The 21,614-nt window shown below is 24.2% G+C and overlaps 1 protein-coding gene across 1 annotated transcript; it reads left to right on the top strand.

Moving 5' to 3' along the window:
• The first annotated feature begins 4,932 nt into the window (after window positions 1-4,932).
• y (L-dopachrome tautomerase yellow) lies at window positions 4,933-20,114 on the top strand. Its single transcript, XM_015510550.2, has 5 exons — window positions 4,933-5,062; window positions 5,168-5,374; window positions 15,420-15,605; window positions 18,391-18,678; window positions 19,206-20,114. The coding sequence occupies exons 1-5, from the start codon at window positions 5,038-5,040 to the stop codon at window positions 19,769-19,771; spliced, it is 1,272 nt and encodes a 423-aa protein (XP_015366036.1). The 5' UTR covers window positions 4,933-5,037; the 3' UTR covers window positions 19,772-20,114.
• The last annotated feature ends 1,500 nt before the right edge of the window (window positions 20,115-21,614 follow it).

The following is a 21,614-nucleotide window of genomic DNA, read 5'->3' as shown; positions in this document are numbered from 1 at the left end:
TACTTTTTTTAGAAAAACTATAATTTAATAATTTAAAAAGAAAATTATATAGAATGAAAATATTTATAATACATAAAAAAAATTACTTTTTAGGAAAACTCCTTTAATTTGAATGTCTCATTTATCAATATTGTATACTTGTGTACAATATATAATTTGATAATTATTTCTTATAAATTTAGTATAGTCTATGATTCTATAAATAATTAAACGATTACACCGTAAATAAAATAATATATATATTGATATATATAGGTCATTTTAATCAACTATAGAATAAATACTATTACGTTTGTATGTAAGTATTATTGAATCTACATAAATATACTCAAATAGGAACGATTTTCTGTAATACGAGTACATTATTATCGTGTGAATGAATATGTTCTTATTTCACGCCAAAGCCACTGCATTAAAATTCTTAAAATTCCAATTGTTTTTATTAAAAGGAAAAATTTAGACAAATTAAAAGGCGTATGAATATCAAAGATGTCCCATTTTTTTTTTTTTATTAAAAACATAATTTTTTTTTGTGAGGGGGTTTATAATGAAGATAACAGTTTGTTAACTCTTAGAACTCTTTTTTGGGTGCCTTACATTATGCTTTGTATGGTATTATGTTTGAAATACCTATAGTGCCCGATATATCGATTGGAAATTAACAAAAGTTTTATAAAATTCTTACCAATTATATTCCTTAATTTCTCTCCAAATAATTTATGTGTTATATATTAATATTTACTTTAAGGATACACGGTAACTACACGGTAACTACACCAATACACACATCTTACATTATCCAAACTTAGTATTCTAAATATAAATTAACCAACGCCCATTTTGAGAAATAATACTTAATTCAGTAATTAGTAATTGCAATATTACTTATGATACATAAATCAACAAACAATCGTAAATATAATATAATTATTATTTTATCCCGTAAACTGCAGTAAACCTGAATTACGATGTATTTCATTTAATCTTACAGATGGTTATGCGAACATAAAACATTATTTTAAATTGTAGATATGTGCTGTAATATGTTTTGTGATGACATTTTTCACATTAATTGTCTTAAATGATAAATAATGTAATTAATTAAAAAAAAAAATATTTTAAAAACTTAACCATTTTAAATAATATATGAAACTTCTAGTTAGAGTAATATATTTTATAGCTAAAAATCAATCCAAAGTCCTCCGTGTGATTTCAAATACCCCATGGTTTGTTTGAAACGATGTGCTGCACACCGACTTAAATTTACCAACAATTAAGAACTACATAAAGGATCTATCAGCATGCTTCTTCTGTCTACACAAAGCAAGCGGTCCACAATATTTCGGGTTAAATGTCGGCCTCATCAATCGAAGACTAAAACGTGGTCGTCATAATGACATCCTAAATTAGATTATCTTCAATGAAAATGATATTGTAGATCGTTCATTGCTTGTAACACTATCTTAAATCTATTAATGTATATCGATAATTTGTTAACCTAGTTATTTACTACATATTATGTTAATATCGTTTTTATAAATAGCTAAAAATTGTGTACATTATACCTAAGTTTAGATGACTTTGTCAGGAAAACTTTATGAATAATAATAAAAAAAAATTAACAAAAAATAAATATTTTAGATTACCTATTGATAACTAAATCTCAATATAAACATAAAACAGAATTTTATTATCAAGAACCCCAGATTTAATTTCCATGCTTGTATTTTTATTACACAATGATATGTAATTTACTTATATATACATTTGGCAATGAAATACGAATTATGCTGGAATTATTCTTAACTACGTGGTAGTTATGATACCTACGTACTCATTTGACCTGCATTATTTTTTATGTAACATGTCTGCAAAATACCTTCCTTTCTATTATTCGACCGTGATAGTATTTCACCACTTGTGTATTTTTTTGACTATCAAGTTCATATTGATGGTAACAAGTTAATTTAAACTATAAAACTAATTGTTTAATCGGATTTCTAACTCATGGTATATGTTGAATTAATAAATTTAATTTCATAAAAAAAAAAAAAAAAAAAAAAAAAAAATGAAATTATTAATAACTTAATGAAATGAAATATAATATAATTGCCATACCTTTTATATAAATTGATTTTCAAATCACCATAATTTGTTTAAAATAATATTATTTTGATTTTAAAATTATTTATTTACATATTTAAATAGTTTTTAAATTTATATTCAACATACTTAATAAGATTTACTAGACCAATAATAGCATGCAATTTCTTCACTTTGTTTTACCTTTAATTTAATATTTAGGATTTTATTGTGTGGAAATCAATATGATGTACCTACAGAATACTCATTAGTTTATTCAATAATAAAGAGTAATGCAATAAAAAACAAACTAAATATTTAACAACTAAGCACATTAAATACTAATCTAGAATAGAATATTATGTATATTTTGCTTCGTAAAGCATGATGCCATATCTTCGTTTAATATTTCAAAAGGAGCATGAATATATTGGTTTTACAATATTTTATTTCTTTTGTATCTGACGTCACATTTAGGAACAGTATAAATGCCACACTATATTAAAGTTGAAATTAGATCAAGATGGTACTTGAGAGTCTTTAGATAGTTATCAGTAAAAATGTCCAGTATTTTTCATTATGATCGGGATAAACAAAAAATATTAATCTTTATTTTAAGCAAATTTGTAAGTATTATATGAAGTTTTTACCAAATAAATGTGTATTTTCTATCAAAATATCGAATTAAGATATAAATAATAATAATTAATAATACTGACTTTGACTCTCCCGTATACTTTCATTCAGAACTATTTTTCGTAAACAATGATTTATGATTGACTTTAAATTGAACACATCAATTACAGTGAACAAAGCTAGTCATTTTCGAAATCAATTATGTATGCAGTGTAGATCAAATTCTATGGTTTATTATTATAATTTTATCATACGATATAATTTATTAATAGTTATGAATATTATTATAATTATAGTATATAATTTTTATGATATTTTGGTACATTTTAAGTTTATTTGAATACTTTCAGAAGAAAAGTTTTTGAATATAAGTATTGATTTTAAAGTATAATTTATTAAATCAAACATTTTAACTGAAAAGTATTAAAATATAAATGTAAATATTTAGCAAAATATATAAACTGTTCAAAATATACTTTTATTTATATAAACGAGATGTGAACAATTTTAAAGTTCATTTTGTTTTTATTATGTAACACATTATCCATTAAAACAAACAAATATTGTGGACAATACTAAATCCTACTCTTAACACTTTCTTATTTCATAGTTTCTTCTAAATATTAACAAAAAAAAAAAATATTAAAAATCTTGAATAAGTTACTGAAAAACAGTAAGAGAAGACTTAATCAAATGGAAAATGTATTATTTATGATGATAAAATTTTTTTATATTGGCAGCCTGAAGAAAATGAATGGATTTGTTCTTGATGATTTTGAATTTTTGAACATAAATGAAATAAAAGTTTCTATACTAACATCAAGTATTTAAAATACTGAATATTACTCGAATAGTTAAAGATACAGCTGTTTGATAAAAATAATATTTCCAGTAAACTCTTTTGACGTTGTCATTTTCAGTTTTCAGTGGCTAATGAGATTTAGAAAAAAAATTTAAATCTCCTTTGCAAATCAGTGATTTAAATATGACGAAAAATTATTTATCCACGGCATATAACACTAACCTAAACATTTCTATCTGTAATATAACTACCTATACTTTAATTTTGTTTTTTACATTATTATATGTATATAATCAATATCTAATAGTAATTACTGATGTATTTTAATATAGTTTCCAAGTACATATAGGTACAGGTTAAAAAAGTATCTAAATATTTTGAAGGAAGGTACATAAACTAATTCAAATTTCAAATCAAATTAGACTACATAAATCTTAATTTTTTATCGAATACAGACGATATATATTTTTTAAGCATTAAATAAGTCCACTAGGATCATACTATACCTACTAATATTAATTTATAATTATGTTACCATTTTTTGCATGTTAAATTAATATAATATACCTCTCCGGCGTCTCAAGCGCGGACGCCCTCATAATGCCCTTTCTCAACACCAATAAGATATATATAAAAAAAAAATACATCTAGATTAACTAATTATTATGATTATGATTATGATTATGATTGTTTATTTATTTATCTTTGCAATTTACTGTATATATTGTAATTAATTTACGCTTAACAACTTCATGTTAAAAATTTCTATTATATCAATAGGTAAGTTCGATGACCTTGTATGTCAGAAACACTTTAAAATTTAAAAAAAAAAAACCTACCTAATACCATCTAACTATTCGTGCACACTAATAAAGTATTTATTTTCTAATTATTGTAATAAACTAATACTATTATATAGTGTAAGTCATATTTTTAAATGTTTTGTTATGTTTATATAATAATAATAGTAACAAGATATATAATATAAAAAATGTTTATTATTTAAATTATTTAGGATTTGTTTTATTTATTGTAATTTATTTTAATTCAATCGTGTATGGAACACTTCTAAATTTCAAGAGTTCCTAACTTCTAAGTCATTGGTAAACTGCAGCTAGTAATCGGTTAATAATAAAATATTTCTCATTACCTTTATAATATATTATTTTATACAGATACCCATTACCCATATACGTTGAAATAGAAAATCGTTTTTGAAAAATATTCACATAATTATAACATAAAGTACATTAATTGATGATAATTCAAGTATGTAACACATGTAATATAATAATGATATGTAAAGTACAAAAATGTGTGTTCTTATACAAATATGTCTTTATTTCTGCGATATTTATCGACATTGACGGGTTTATTAGTTATTATCATTATTACGTATGACCACTGACCAGGTTCCCACTTTCTCTAAAAGTGTAATAGGCTTATAAATTGACGATCAACGGCGCACATTTGATCATTCGATTATTTGCCTTCAATATCGTTAACGAGAAAAAGCCATGTCGCTCCATAACGTAATAGTCTGTGAGTGAATTAAGAGTAACTTAATAGTATATTTAAATAATTCAATGAATTTATTTACTAATGCATAAACTCATCAAATGTATTTTTTATTGTTGTAATTTTTAGTGGTTTCGTGTTTGTTAGCCTCAGCATCGGCTCTACAAAAACTCACAGAGTTATACAAATGGTCTTCGTTAGATTACACATTTGCTAGTGACGAACACAAAAGTTATGCTTTAGAACGAGGAGAATTCGTGCCGGAAAACAATTTACCAGTGGGAATCGAAGTATGGAAAAATAAGCTGTTCGTTACTGTTCCAAGATGGAGTAATGGTAATATGTTTAAATGTTTATTTTAATCTAGAACCATTAAATTTAAAATACAATTAAAACAATTTAAGAGTACATATACATGTATTATAGTGCATACTATTGGTGACATCGATTTATTGTATTATAATGATATCGTTTGAATTGTAGAAGTTCTCCAAAAATGTAATTGAGTTTAAAGTTTTTTTTTTTCGTGATAACATTTTAACTTACTTCATTGGTAGTTTATAATAAAGTTAAACATCTAATTTTCAACTATAATTTCATCTTCCCATATTATTATATTGCGTAAATTGTTATTATATATCATTACGTACTTAAATGTCGTGTGTTAAACAAAACAAGGTTTTTATAAAATATTGAATATATTAAAATTATAAAATTACTTATTTTAAGAAATTCAAAATAAATGAATAACATCGTTAATGACTTAAATACTGACAAATTATTCAACTATAAAACTCGGGAGGTGAAGAAAATAAATAATCAATCATGTTGTCAGTACCTTTCGTGTACCTACCAATATTGTAGGTACAACCTGAATTTTATAACCAGAATTGCTCATTATAATTTAATATTCAATTATAAATGATAGTGTCATACTTCGTAATATAACAATTAGCATTTATCTTTAAATATTAAATAATCTAAATTTAAAATTTAATAAGTCAACAATGTCCGCCACTGATAACTTTTTTTGTCTATCATTCATGTTTCTTACACTATCATTTACGTTGCTGAATTTTTGTTTATTGAAACTAAGGCTTCAATCGCATAGAACTCTTGTGGTTTTTACAAACTAAATGTACTTATATAATATTAGAGAAAAGAAAAAAAGATAATGTATGTTAAATACCTTCGAGAGCAATTACATTTTTTTAATTTAAAATAATTAGTCAAATAGTCTTAAATTTTATATACTCTACATTAAATTGTATATATTGCAATTATATACATAGTAAACTTAGTTAAATAAAAAATAATTTGATCAGCATACTTAAATTTATTTTGAATCTTCTACTTGTTCATAAAAAAAACTTTAAAGCTAATTTAAATTTAATGTCAACAATAGAATCCTAATATTATAATTAAATGAAATTAAGACTGTATAAATACAATTAAAAAAAAAAGTGGAAAGAAATTGGAGAGAAATGGCACATTACTTGATGATTATTGTTTTGAGTTAAAAATCAACTATAACTCAGTAGATATTTACTTTTAGGTGAATTAATAGTATTTCGTTACACTTTATATTAATCTATAAGTAACCAGTTGTATTAAGGTGTTTCAAAGTGCTAAAATTGAGATTAATTAATATTTTTTTTTATTATTATTAAATAGGTATATGTGTTGAAAAATACTTTTTAGATATAAAGCAAGAATCTAAAATCTAAAATGTTGGTTGGTTATAAAACACGTCTTCTTTATAGTTCAAAAAATGGCGAAAAATGTAATTCCAAGCAACCGTTTTGCGTAAAGGCGAAAAGAGTTGATCGGTGTGTGTATTCTTCGACTATTGTTATTTTATTACCGCCTGTGTGAATTTCCCAAGAGTAAAATGTAAATGTATACGCTAGAGGAAATGTCCTTTTACCCTACCTTATCCTTAAAAACCGTACTACAGGTCTCCCTGGAGCCATTGGAATAAAAAGAGCGTTTAAAAATTTTGTTCTTGCACATCACTACCACTCTTCTTGTGCAACTCTTCCCGATAAAATGTCGATAGTATGAAACGGAATGCATAATGTGATGAAATAGGTACATAATATTACTATACAAATTTGTAAAGCATTATATTTATATTTCAAATCAGTATAATATTTATTTTTTAAAGAAAAAAATGATGGCGTGTGTCTATCATTAAGTTTAGTGTAGATTTTTACAATATTCAAAAAAAAAATGAAATTAAAATTTTATTTTTTTCAGTGATTTTCAATCACTAACTAATTTTTATAATTTTTTAAAACTATTGTGATTTTTAATAAAAATATTAATTAGAATAAACATTTAATTTATCAGGATATTTATAATTTACTAATAACAACCCAAAACAGTTTATATTTAAAATACATAATTATCTTATGTTAAAAAAAACTAATCAGAATTTATATTTGTTATCATTAATTCATTTTTCCACCAATATTTTAGTTTTATAAAATCAAACAATATTCAAATAAATTAGTCGCCAATTTTTAGGACTATTTCTCATAATTATTTGCGTCATCACAATACTTGCCAATATTAATGTTAAAATGGAAATATGTTCGAAAATAATTTACTTAACTAAATTAATAAATTGTCTGAATTTCTTCATTTTTTATGCGTGATTTATATAATATTTATATTTTAAACTTTTAAACAATACATTATGCCGTGCAAAAATAGAATTTATTATAATTATAATTATTATTTTCATTTTTATGCAACTCTGCCAATGTTGACAAATGTATTCACTGTATAAATAAAAAATTAACTTACACATAAAAACCATTAGAAATCAGTCAGAAATACGAGAAAAAACTAAAAATATATATGAACCCCTATTATAGCTTCAATACCGATTTTTCAGAACGTGTTAATGGTACAATCAATCGTAGGATATCCTATGGGTTTTAAATCGAATTATTCATTATTATACGAACTTTTAGTTTTTATTTATTTTGGGTTGTTTTAAAAAAAAATTAATAGCATGATACAATTTATTATTTCAAATATTAATTGTAATTTTTGGTATTATAGAAAATAAATAGTGTTATGTTGATTATATTTGTAATTATAGCCGAAAAATGTAAGTTAAAAAAATATTTTAATTCTTAATTATTTAACTAAAAACTAAAATAAAATATTGTATTGATTTTCTAAAATATTATCACACTTATTCGTATATCATAATAATTAATAATATACTTCGTATTTATTTGAAGTATGCAGACAATTAACTATTATTATTAAACTTATAGTACTAATATCGTAATCAAGTCTTATTATTTATACTTCATTGGCTATACTGTTTGTATAGATACTAGTAGATATTTAATCAAGTTATTGTGATTTTCTTTTTTTTAATTTTCTACTCTGATTGGAACTTTTTAATTATAGATATAATACGATAAAAATTATTTTAGAACACCCCTAAAAAATATATTTCTATTACATTTTATAATTTACTAAATGTATTCTAAATACTGAACTACCAATTTATAAATTATAATGTTTAGTGTTCATAAAAACTCTATTATTGGAATTCTGTTTTAACAAAACCTTAATTATATTCATTTTTAGCAAAGAATTTTACGTTGCATATTTATATTTTACTATTATATAATACTAATATAATATAATGTGAAAAATATACGAATGGTCAAGACATACTTGTGTTGTATTATTATTATTTCTTCTTTTTTTTTTACAGTAAAATCAATGCAGTAAAAAAAAAATATTAATAAGTATGTCATTAGTGTGCTTGATACATGTATAATACGTATATCTGTATACCTATGGGATATCAGATACAATTGCACATACTACAAGCAGACAACAAAACACACTAATTTTATATTAATATAATAATACGAACGACGTAAAAAAAACATAAATTCAATGACCTCGTAGCCCTTAGATCAATTAATTTCTTAAATAGTAATTTTACAACCTTGGCTTTTTATATTGTAATGAAAATGACGTTAGATATTATTAGAAAAATTCACGTATAGGTTAGGTACCTACCAAATGATTCTATACAATCTTTGATGGCATAGAACTTATACCAACAAAAATCAAATTTTTGTAATTCCACGTACATAATTCGTGTATAATTTGAGTTTTGTGGTGTAATGCCATCATTTCTCCAGGTCAACCTTCGACCACAAGTGGTTAATATGTCATGTCTAGGTTGAAATTAGTTTTCGGGTAACTTGTTGTAAGATTAGAAGTTCCTAATTTTATCATTGCGTAAGCAATTTTGTACAAATTATATACCACCTCAATCCTAACGACGATGCATTTTATGAAACGCATTACCCCATAAATATCTAATAGGTGATTAATGGCTTTAATAATTATTATAATCAGCTAATTTAAAATAAGCCAACAGTACTCATTTGAAGAGGTACATCGAGTATACCCAATAATATTTTCATTTTTATTTAAATGTAGTATTTTTCTTATGACATAATATGAACAGTTATTTATTTATCATAGTAATATACTAATATACTATAGTATAATATGTAACGTATCACAGCATTTAAACAAATCGCTCAGTTATGACATTTTAAGGACCATAATTTGCATTTAATTTAAATCAATTTTGCTAAAAACGAATAAAATTAAGAAGCTGCAGATTTTATTTTGTTTTAAAGATTATAGATAATTAATCAAAATACTTCAATTAATATTTTCATTTATTTAAATTATTATTCTTTTAGTTTGACGAAATTCCAATTTAATATTATTCATTTTTTCATTCAATAAAACTATTAATATCTTACTATATTTATTTTATATATAAGCACAAATTTTACATGTAAATTTAATGCTACTTAGAAACTTAAGTGAAAAACATTTATTTGTAAATAAAAAAACCTATTCAATTTACGATTATTGGTATAAGCAATTTGAATTCTCCGATAAACATATTATAACTTTTAATATAGTTCAATATAGATGATTTGTTACAAAAAAGAATTCAAACGATCTTTACTCTATTCAACCGTCACCAACCAATAATGATTTTTATGTATAAATATCTATGAGATTGGTTATCTCTTCATGTAGCTATTTCTTTTGTGAATATGTTATTTTTGTAAATTATTTGGACATTTAATAAAACATTTAAAAAAAATAAATTTACAAAGGTTAATTTAGTTATATATAACAGTATGTATGTAAAAATTTTGGGCTAGTATTTTTGAAGCCTTAATAATAATAATAATAATAATAATACATTTGTGTTTACATATATAACTTATATTTTTTAATATACCTACTAAATTCCAATTACAAAAATTATGCTAAAACATTTTTTTTTATTGAATACAAGTAAAAGTCGTTTAAATATTTTGACTTTTTTATTAAATCAAAATTTGCACTCTACGGGAACATAATAATATGTCAAAAAAATAATATTAAATTATTATATTGTAGCTTATAATGGAGACACATCAGTTTTCATTAGTAATATTATAATTAAAAATTGATTTTATATACTATATTAAATGTATAAAATAATTTATAATGATTGTTATAGATATATGTATTATTATGAATTAATATTGTTTAAGAACATATTCCAGTGAATTGATTTTCTTTTTTTTTTATTATTAAAACAATTTTTTTTAATCTATAAAATATAATTAGTAAAATGAGTAAATATGATAAATGGTTATTTACAGGAGGTTGCGTTAATGGGTAGATACTCATCAATACTACCTGGCCAGGTACTTTTTAAGTACATTTAGCATATTATTGTTTTTTTTTTTTGTTTTTTTTTTATCTTAGTAAGTATTTAGGCCACAGTTTTCTGTGTATTTTACGTACATTATTGGGAAATGAGATGGAAGATAGATGTTTGAGAGTTATACTGTGGGAGTTTTATTTAATATGGAATTTCTGTCAGTTGAAAAAAGTATGAAACGATAAAATATTAATACGTAATAAAACGCTAGTAGTTTAATTTTCCATGAAATTCTACTGATTATAACAATGTTATTAAATAAATAATAACCTTACTCCCAAGGGCATAATCATTTTTAGTAAGTATTCAAGTACGACTTTCATTACGTAATATCATCAAAAATGCTGAAATTTCCAAAATCTGACATTGTGTTATTAACGAGAAAGAGTTAAAAGTTTTCAAAAGAATTCCAATTACAAAATATCAAAATTTGGCAACAGTGTCAAAACTGTAGGAGAGGCGTGCGTGATGTTTTTGGCGTTTACGAAGAAACAATAATCTAAAAAGTAAAATAAGATACGAATGGAAACGCATCCAAGCTAAAAGCGCTGATAACTGTTTGAAAATCGCACGCAAAAAAATAATATACGGTGTTTATTAAAATAAAATTACTTATGAAAAATCATTAATGATAAAAATAATAACAAACATTTTTAAACATTTTTAAATTAGATTATTTTGATGATAATATTTATATTCTTAATTAGCTGTTATAATATAAAAATGTATTTTTGACTTTAATCAAATCATTAACATTGTTTCATAGTATGAAATAATGTCTAAACGAAGGCATTAGTGATATCATTATATAACTTATCATATTATTATGTCTTAAGTTTATAACTTGTAACTCAAATCCTATTTTAATTTTTTCTAATTATTTCTGACTATGCAACATTTACTATGTATTTATATAATTTTATCATAAATAATCGAAAGATATAATTTATTTATTTATTTTTATTAAGTTAGTTTTTTTTTTTTTTAGGGGGGGGGGCGTAATAGTTACATTTATTAACGAAATTACAATTGATACAAATTGATATTTAATTAATTTTTATGTTATTTCCCCAACAAATTATTGGCAGAGACATTTTGTTTTATCGTTGTCACGACTGTATTATTAACGTAACAAAGCGGCTGCCTTTCTCGGCTTTATCCCATTCAGAAACACCAAAACTTTTGGCAGAGGCGCTAAAAATTATGAGCTGTCATTGTTTGCCGTTCAAGTTTTTACTTCCGAGATAATTATTTTTGCGTCCCATGCTTTTTACGCTAAACCAATACTCCTCTAGCAATTGAAAAACTTGCTTTTTGCAAACAATATTCTTATCCGCTTATACTTAGGTGTTTTTTTTCAGTGACCTCTCATTTTTTCTCCTCATATACTCTTATGTATGCATTCTTTTTTCTCATTTTCATTACTTATAACTTTTAAGACGGTAAAATAAAATTTGACACATTTTTGTTTACTCGTTCTCTGTATTACGTACCTATCGTACCTATCGTACCTACCTAGCCGTCATTATTAAATCACCAAACGCTTATTTAATTATTCAACTGTATGCCTACATATTATGATAGTTTTGAAATTCCATTAATAAATGGTTTTGAATTAATACATTTTTAAATGAATATTTCAGAACATACAAAATGTATGTATGAGTATTGTAAAGTATTTTTTTCTTTACTATTATTATTATGTCATTCAATAATTAAATAGAGTTTGGTAAAATTAATAGCACATAGTCAACCATATTCTTTAATTTATTAAGTAATACTTTTATACTATATGGATCTATTAAACGTATGAAAAACGTGTTGTTTAAGCCATATAATTATACTTTTTCATCAAAGAAGTAATGAGGCTCTTGGATTCAAATATAAGGTGTTTTATGTTACATAAGTAGGTACATTCAAACTTTTTTCATAAATTGATATACTTGCTTGTATAAATAATAATTAAATTGTTTGATGAAAATTGATTCGACAAAAATATTTTTTATCACCTAAAATAGTAAAATAGAAGTTACATATTTTCAGTACACATAGATTCTAAAATGACAATATTATGGTATGCACGAGTTTTCCCCCCTTTTGCAGTCAACATACGTGATTCTCGAAGTAACATACCCAAAATCTACTAAGGCACATGATTTGAATACACAATTCCGATGCATATTTAAATATTTATATTATTGTAAAATATAAATTTATGCATATAACATATTTTTATATGATAATTTTTAACTTTAGCCAATAAAAATAAATACACATACGTGTTCATAAAAAACCATTAATTATTAATTATGAATAATAATATTTATCTATACGTATCAATTCAAAGAATAAAATATTATATAAATAGGTACCAATCTAATAATCAAATGAGCAATGCTTTAATTAATAGATGTTTAGCGTTTTTTCATCATTATTTGGTCTTATTAATTAATCCTGATTTTCTTAAAAGACAATTTTAGTATCAAAAGATGTGATAATTATTACAAGCACAATATTATATATTTATTATATTATATTGCTTTTAGCTATTTAAGTTTCCGATTTAAGTGAAAACTAAAAACTAAAGTATACGGAATGCCCGCTTAACATTTGTATTTGTATAATTACTCAAATACGCATATAAAACTATCAGAAAAACCAAAATGTGAACTATGTGTGAACCTTTTATTTCAAAGCGCTATCGAAATTCTTATTGGACAAAACTATTTTAAAGTGTTATACAAATTAGACAATAAACTCCATTTACGAGCGAAAATATGATATTATATTCATTTTTAAGAAATATTCTGCCAAGCTTATCGAGCACATTGCATCTAAATATTTGGCCATCAAGTAATTGAAACATTTATTCATTATCTACAGATCAGACAAGATATTTCATATTCTATGAATATAATATGTATTTCGTATACGTATAGATAGTGAGATAACCATGTATGAATAGTATTTAAAGAAAAGCAAAATATTGAATAAATTACTAAAAGGTTACACAGTATTGTTATCTTTATAGTATCACTATTCACCAACATATACAGTACAACCCGTTAAGTTTAACATCTAATTGTTTTTTCGATAAACAATTCTATTTTGTTCGTTGTCACTTTGTGGTGAATTGAAAACAAGGTTTGGATCAATGAAACCTTTAAAACAGTTGGAAAACATTTTAACCTTTCTGAGGAACACAAACAATTCGATGCATGGAAAAACACGTACATCCGTTTTCTGGTCGCAGTAAAATGTATTTGTTCATCGTATGAACGGGAGTCAGTTCAGAAAATAGTATAGCTTGAATAGGTTTACAGTATTTACACGCAACCCGTACTAATTGGTCGATTTAGTGGGTCTATTTTCAATGGTTCCTAATTTGTCCAAGGACCGAACAACAGATCGAAATCTTCGTGACCATCATGGTTGATGTTTATATCTAAATTAAGTATTAAAAACAAAATGAACATTGACATTAATATATGTCTATAATATGTTTATGATCTTAATGTGTTTGATTTGATTAACTGCGAGATTTTAAATTTAAAGTAAATTACAAGATACATATTTCATGAATTTTAGAAATAAATGAATTATATAAATAAAAAAAAAAATAGTTATAATTTTAAATCGACAGTGGAATTGAAGTTGATATCTGGAAAGTATTTTAAAGAGAATGAATTGTAATGAAAAATATTTAATTAATCATATCGGTTATTGATGCCAAAAGAAAAAATAACTTTTATTATATTCTCTTAATTTTGTCATTTATTTAAATTCGTCTAAAATAAAATACTGATTTAATATAATCATTGGTATCTTCTGAAAAAGTTAATTAAAAACACAAATTTATTTATTTTTTTTAATAAAAGTTTGTTAAGTTTAAAAATACAGTAAAAAATAATTTTAATTTTAGAAATATGTATAATTTATTTAAATGCAAATAAAAATTCAGATATGAGTGTATAATATAATAATTACTTAAACATTAACATACACCATTATAATAATATAATGCATACATTAAAAACGTTTTAACAATATAATTATTGTGATTGCCTACATAATTCCTTCAACATTAATCGGTTTTTTGTTGAATAATATGTTTATAAAAGAATCTTTAATGAATATTAATAACGTACTTTGCATATTTATTTATGATAGGTATAAAACAAAATATAACAATCCTATGATTATAACATTAGAATTGTGCATTTCTTGTTGAACTGAATTAATAGTCCGCCGCATAATCAATGAATTTTGCCAATTTACGGATGAACGAAGAAATTCTAATGTACCCATCACGTTAGATGCAGCTCACGATACCACCATCGCAAGGGTTCTCAAGTTCTTGCAAAGAACCAATCTATATAATAAAATCTAAAAAAAAATTGTATATTATACTAATATTGTGACCTAATTTCATAAAGTAACGCATGAGACAGAAATCACCAATCTCCAATCTCATATTTTCCGGATAATAACAAATATTATTTATTTTAATTTGATTATTTTAACTGAACAAACAGATAATGTTATTTATTATTTATATTTATTATTTACTTCATGTTTAATATTTTGTTTTAGGAGTTCCTTCTACATTAAACTACATACCATTAGATGTGAGTTCGACTCAATCTCCAAAATTGACACCGTATCCAAATTGGGCATACAACAGAGAGGGTAACTGTGATGGTTTGACAACTACATACAGAGTAAAAGCAGACAGCTGTAACAGACTTTGGGTTTTGGATTCTGGAACTGTTGGAATTGGTAAATATAATTTTAATAAATTTAAGCCAACTAGATAGAAAGAGTAATTCATATTGATAAATTAACCGAGTATATGTATTTTTCATGTATTGAAATTTAAGTACAATACCTTTCTCATATTATACGCTCACATTTAATTTGATGAATAATAAGTATTTAAGTTTCAGTTGGTATAAACTTCATTTAGTCATAAGAAATATTCTGATATTACAAAAAAATAATTTAAAATATACATCGTGATTCGTGATATTTTATACAACAAAATCCTCATAAATATATTTTTAAAGAATTATATGTATACCCAACTAACAAAAAGCGGGTAAGTGGTTGGCGCTCTGCTGTATATTGGGGGGGGGGGGGGGGTGGAGTGGACTAGGGTAGGTTACATTTGAATGCAATGATAGGTATCATTGTATATGAAAAACGATTCTGAACTGAGATGATTTGTCAGTCTAAGATATATATTAAAATATTGTCCTATATCCTATTTTAAAACAAATATTTTATTTTTCAATTAGGACGCATTTTGCATAAGGCATGGTTAATCAATTTTTCCAAAAACATTTCATGTAGTTATCATAATTCATAGTACCTAATACTATCATAGATATACGTCATATACTTGGTTTGAGGATAAATCGTTATCGTTACACGATTTCATAAACATTTAAAACTCAAATGCTCAAAAAATTTTTCCCATAATGACGCTTCAAATTTCCTCTATAGTTATTTGAAGTGAAACTTATAGAAAACTTAGTGTTGAATTTTTTAACCTAAGATATAAATACAAACAATTTTATGAATTTTGAACTACAAAATAATTTGTAAATATTCATGGTTTTGACGAATTTATGTCAATATTTGAATTATTCTTATAATATTTTAATCACTATAAGAATAACTTATGAGGAACTCTGTATTAAATTTTCAAGTATTTTGACTGGGCCAAAAAAATTTTATTGACAATTCAAAAAATGTTTTCAGAAAAAATGAAAATTTCAGTTATCTATAAATATCTCAAAAAAAGTCAAATTATTTTGAAAATAATATTATGTAAAGAAAATGCTTATCTTAATGACTGGTAAAATTTTCAAGTATCTACGACTTATACTTTTTGAATAATAGCAAATATTTAAAATCGTTTGACGATAAATCATTATCGTTACGCTATTTCGAAAAAATTTAAAATTCAAACGCACTTAAAATTTTTCCTATAATGATGTTTCGAGTTTTCTCTATAGCTACTTGAAGAAAAACTTATGGAAAACTTAGTGTTGTATTTTTAATTCTTAGTTATGAACACAAAAAATTTTATGATTTTTCAACTTCAAAATTACTTGCAAATTTTCGCGTTTTTGACAGATTTCGTAAAAATTTGAACTATTAACGCTTATAAAAAAAAATTGTGACTAACAATTTTAATTTTTTTTAGCTACATTTAGAACAACTCATAAGGAACCTTGTATAAAATTTTCAAGTTTTTTTGGTCAACCAACATTTTTTACCGACATTTCAAAAAAAAATTCTAAAAAAAATCGAAAATTTCAGTGGTCTATAAATAACTCAAAAAAGTCAAACATTTTTGAAAATTAATCTGTATATATATAACACTAACATAAACATTTGGTGAAAATTTCAAGTATTTACAGTGATTAGTTTTTGAACTACAACCATATAAAAAAATCGATTTGGTCGAGAACTGTTTTTGCGTAAAAATTCACGTTTTTCTGTCATTTTTTTTTTTGTTTTTCTCCATTTTTTTGAAAACTGTTGGAAAATGTTTACTTTTGACCTCTATAATGCACCAAGGATATTCACTTTTACATCGGAAACCAACCCCAAAGTTTGAAATCGAAGCATTATTTCGACTAGTTATGCTGTACACAGACACAAAAAAAAACACACATCATTGTAAAATAAATACATTCATCACTCCGTTTAGAATCTAAAAATGTTAAAATTTGAAGAAGTTTTATTTTTTAAGTGTCTGATTATGAATATGATTGTATTTTATTTACTGTCAAACTATTTTTGACTCAAGTTTTAATCACTGTATTTGTTCATATTTTCAAGCATTTTTTTTACATATTTCTTTTTTTTTGGCAATTTTTAGACCACATATTATAATTTTATTTAATATCTTATGATCAATTTACACTAATTTATTGATGATGTTTGAGATGTTTGATTATTAGTGGTTTTCCACATCAAGAAAGCGAGTTATTTAGGTTGTATCACAACTATTGGTTGCATTCATTCAGTTCTCCCTTATACACGTGTCTCTTAGATACATATGTAAGAACTAAGGAATTATTAGAAAGAAAACTAGGGGACTGTAAAATAGTAGCCAAGTTACCATCCATGAACAATCATCCCTCATCTTGTTGGGAAACAAAATTGATGGCTTTTAATTAATCAGGAGGTTCGGGTTCACACCAAATAATTGGATTGTACAATTGCTTAACGGGTAGAAAATATATTTCTCACAACGAGGGAGCAAAATTTTCAAATAAGTTTTTACAATAGGGTCTGTATTTTTCTCGTATATTTCTTGAACTACGTTTTTCTGATTAAATAACAGTTTAATATATGGTAAACTTGGTATTAAATGATTGAATATACTTTGTTTTTATTAAAAAATAGTTGCATACTATATTTATAAATTTAATACAATATATGTATAGTGAATTGTTTAAAATTGGTCGAAAAAAAAATAAGATTTAAATAAAATGTATAACGGAAGTGTATTTCTAATAATATATTGTATTGAATCAATTTTAAATAGGCAACACAACAAAGCAAGTATGTCCATACGCTATCCATGTATTTGATTTAACAACAGACAAAGTCTTAAGGAAATACACCTTAAGACCAGAAGATACTAATGACCGAACATTTATTGCTAATATCGCCATTGATATTGGATCTAAAGGATGCGATGACACGTTTTTGTACGCATCTGATGAGCTTGGATACGGTTTAATATCTTACAGCTGGGAATCAAACACATCATGGAGACATACACATAGTTTTTTGATGCCCGATCCATTAGCAGGAGATTATAACATTGGAGGTAAATACTGAATATTTTATGTTTTCAAATGCTTTAACATTTTAGTTTTAGTTAAATAAATTAAATTACATTTTATTTTTTTTTTTTTTTACATTTTAACAGATTTGTATTAAAAGTTCGTTTTTTATTTAAATGCACAAACCTGTAAGATAAATGTATCATAACATTAATAGTTTTCTCACCCTACTTAAAATCTAAAATAAAATAAAAGTTTTTTTTTTTTTTGAAATACTGAAAATTTCAAACTAAAATTTATAATCATTATTTTTTTTTGTTTTTATTTTTTTTTATCAGAATCTGTGACCATAATCATCATAATATTCAATATGTATGATGTAACTATTTATAAAATGAAAATAATATTTTATTTGCCAATGATTTTCCTTTTTTTTCCTATCCATTCGTATCAAAAGGTCTAAAACGTATAACTTCAAAATATAAATATTAAAACATAAGATTCTGAAAATATTTTTCTTATTTCCATAATTGAATACATTTGTTTTTATTTGCATATTTTAAATTTCTAGGTATCAACTTCCAATGGGGAGAAGAAGGGATATTTGGTATCACGTTGTCACCAATAACTGAAAGTGGTTTCCGTTTGTTATTCTTCCACCCATTAGCCAGCAACCGTGAATTTGCCATTTCTACAGAAATTTTACGTAATTCCAAACTCACCTCAGAAGAAATATATCACGATTTCGTTGTATTACCATCCAGAGGACCTGGTGGTCACATTACTGCACATTATATGAACGACGATGGGATTCTTTTCTTCAATTTGATCGATCGAAATGCTGTAGGCTGTTGGAATTCTAGACTTCCTTATGAACCTAAAAACTTGGGAATTATAGACGTTGATGACGAAGCTTTGATCTTCCCCAGCGACGTCAAAGTAGATTCGTTGAACAATGTTTGGGTTATTTCTGATAGGATGCCTATTCATTTATTGTCTAAACTTAACTTCAACGATATCAACTTCCGTATTTTTTTCGCAACTCTTGACACAGCTTTGGCTGGCACAGTTTGTGCAACCAATATTCCTTATATTCCACACGAACGTTCAAATTATATCACATCTCAAGTTTATTAAAAAAAAATATTTCAGCATTTCAATATCCATTTTGTATAGCACACATCATAACATTAAAAATTCAATTTATAAAATAGTTGGTAGAAGATAACCTGCAAGAAATGGAAAATATTTTTTTCAGTCAACATTTTTCTACTTTTTCCTTAAATCATAGAAATTCGAAATATTAATTGTTCTTTGGACATTTTATTGTATTTCAAAACAATATTACTAATTGCGTTCAAAGTTAAATTAAAAACTTTAAATATATTTTAACCTAGTATTTCACAAAAATGTTATTATGCTTTTTGTAAATACATTTCTGTACTTAGCGTAATCAAAATTTATATATTTTTTAATTTATTTAGTTGATAAGAAAAGTTAAATTGTATATGATACAACATTTCTATATCACATTCAACACATACCTATGTACAAAAAATTTGTAATTTATTATTTATTTTGAATAAAAAAATATACACTGATCTTGTAAAATAATTGTTTTATAATTGGTTTAGTAAAAATATCAACAAATAAATATTATTAATTATTAAGCACAGAAAATAATTTCTCCAAATCAACAAAATATTTTGCATTCATTTGAGCTTTGATAATTTTAAAGAAAATTTATACTAGCCTACGATATTATATGTATTATCGCCAACTTAAAATTCAAAAACAAACTGAAGTTAATTTATATTATACATTAATGCTAATGGTAGATCAATTGTTATAATTATAAAAAATTGTATGGTACATAAAAGTTTAAAACATTAATATATTTGCTTAATATTTGTGGGATACAATAGTACACGATTTTATTAAGATTGCATTAAAACACAAATAACACTTACACAGGGTATATTTTAACGATAGTATTTTCATTTTTTAAATAAATAACTCGTAAGCATTCGACTGGAATTTCATTGTAAATACTCATCAAATAATACTCTGTATATAGACGCCTCTTCACGTTTTGAAAATTCATGAACTAGCGTCTAATTACTTTATTAAGTTCCATCATCACGTAAAAATTATCAAGTGGTTCACCTCATGTTCTATTTTACATTCTAGTAATGTACTACTTCAAAAATGTGTAACATAACAATATTTCACATGCTTACTTTAACTTTTTTATTGGTTTAAAATATTTTACTTATAATTTATTACCAAATTATTAATTGATGGGTACATATTTTCGAGAGTGGTATAGTGGTATAAAAATGTTTCCATTTAAATTCAAAATTAAACATGTTATAATAAAATAAAATATGACATAAATGGTAAAAGTATGTATTTATATTTAATTTAAATATTCATTTATTCATCATTCAAAATAATATTATAGTTTATTGAAATAAAAAATAAAAAATCATAGGAATCATAATTACATTCCAAGGTCATTGAATATTTTTTTAGTCTAAAATTGAATATATCTACTTTGTTGTATATTTCTAGACATATTGTACAATTTTCGTATGCAGAAGTTTTAAAAAATTATTTTTAATAAATGATTGTATTAATAAACAAACAAAACATCAATTAACAGTTACTGGTCATAATATTATAATATCATAGAGGAAAATGAACATTAAAGTTTATAGAAAAATTCAGAATCTAGTAAACTGGTAATTTAAATCAAATGTGATGACATAAAATTTTCTTTATAATATGTGTTGTGTAGTTATGTATACAATTGCATTCTATATTGATGTTAAACCATCAATAGCAACTAACTCAATCACTCTACGTACTTATAAAGGTGAACATCGTATATGAGCGACAATCAAGATTTGTAACACATTCACAATAGAAGAAGTTACTTGATTTATTTTGTATACCATGTTTAAAATTTCAAAAACTG

This window comes from Diuraphis noxia, unplaced genomic scaffold (genome assembly GCF_037042655.1).
Source record: "Diuraphis noxia isolate RWA-SAM2 unplaced genomic scaffold, SU_Dnox_SAM2 contig0004, whole genome shotgun sequence".
NCBI lineage: Eukaryota > Metazoa > Arthropoda > Insecta > Hemiptera > Aphididae > Diuraphis > Diuraphis noxia.
This window is presented reverse-complemented; position numbering and strand designations above follow the sequence as displayed.

Excerpts from the sequence above, each read along its gene's own strand:
- y (XM_015510550.2), top strand. The coding sequence starts at position 5,038 with ATGTCGCTCCATAACGTAATAGTCT. Across the intron at positions 5,375-15,419 it reads TGTTCCAAGATGGAGTAATG|GAGTTCCTTCTACATTAAAC; the intron begins GTAATATGTTTA and ends ATTTTGTTTTAG. Across the intron at positions 15,606-18,390 it reads TTCTGGAACTGTTGGAATTG|GCAACACAACAAAGCAAGTA; the intron begins GTAAATATAATT and ends AATTTTAAATAG.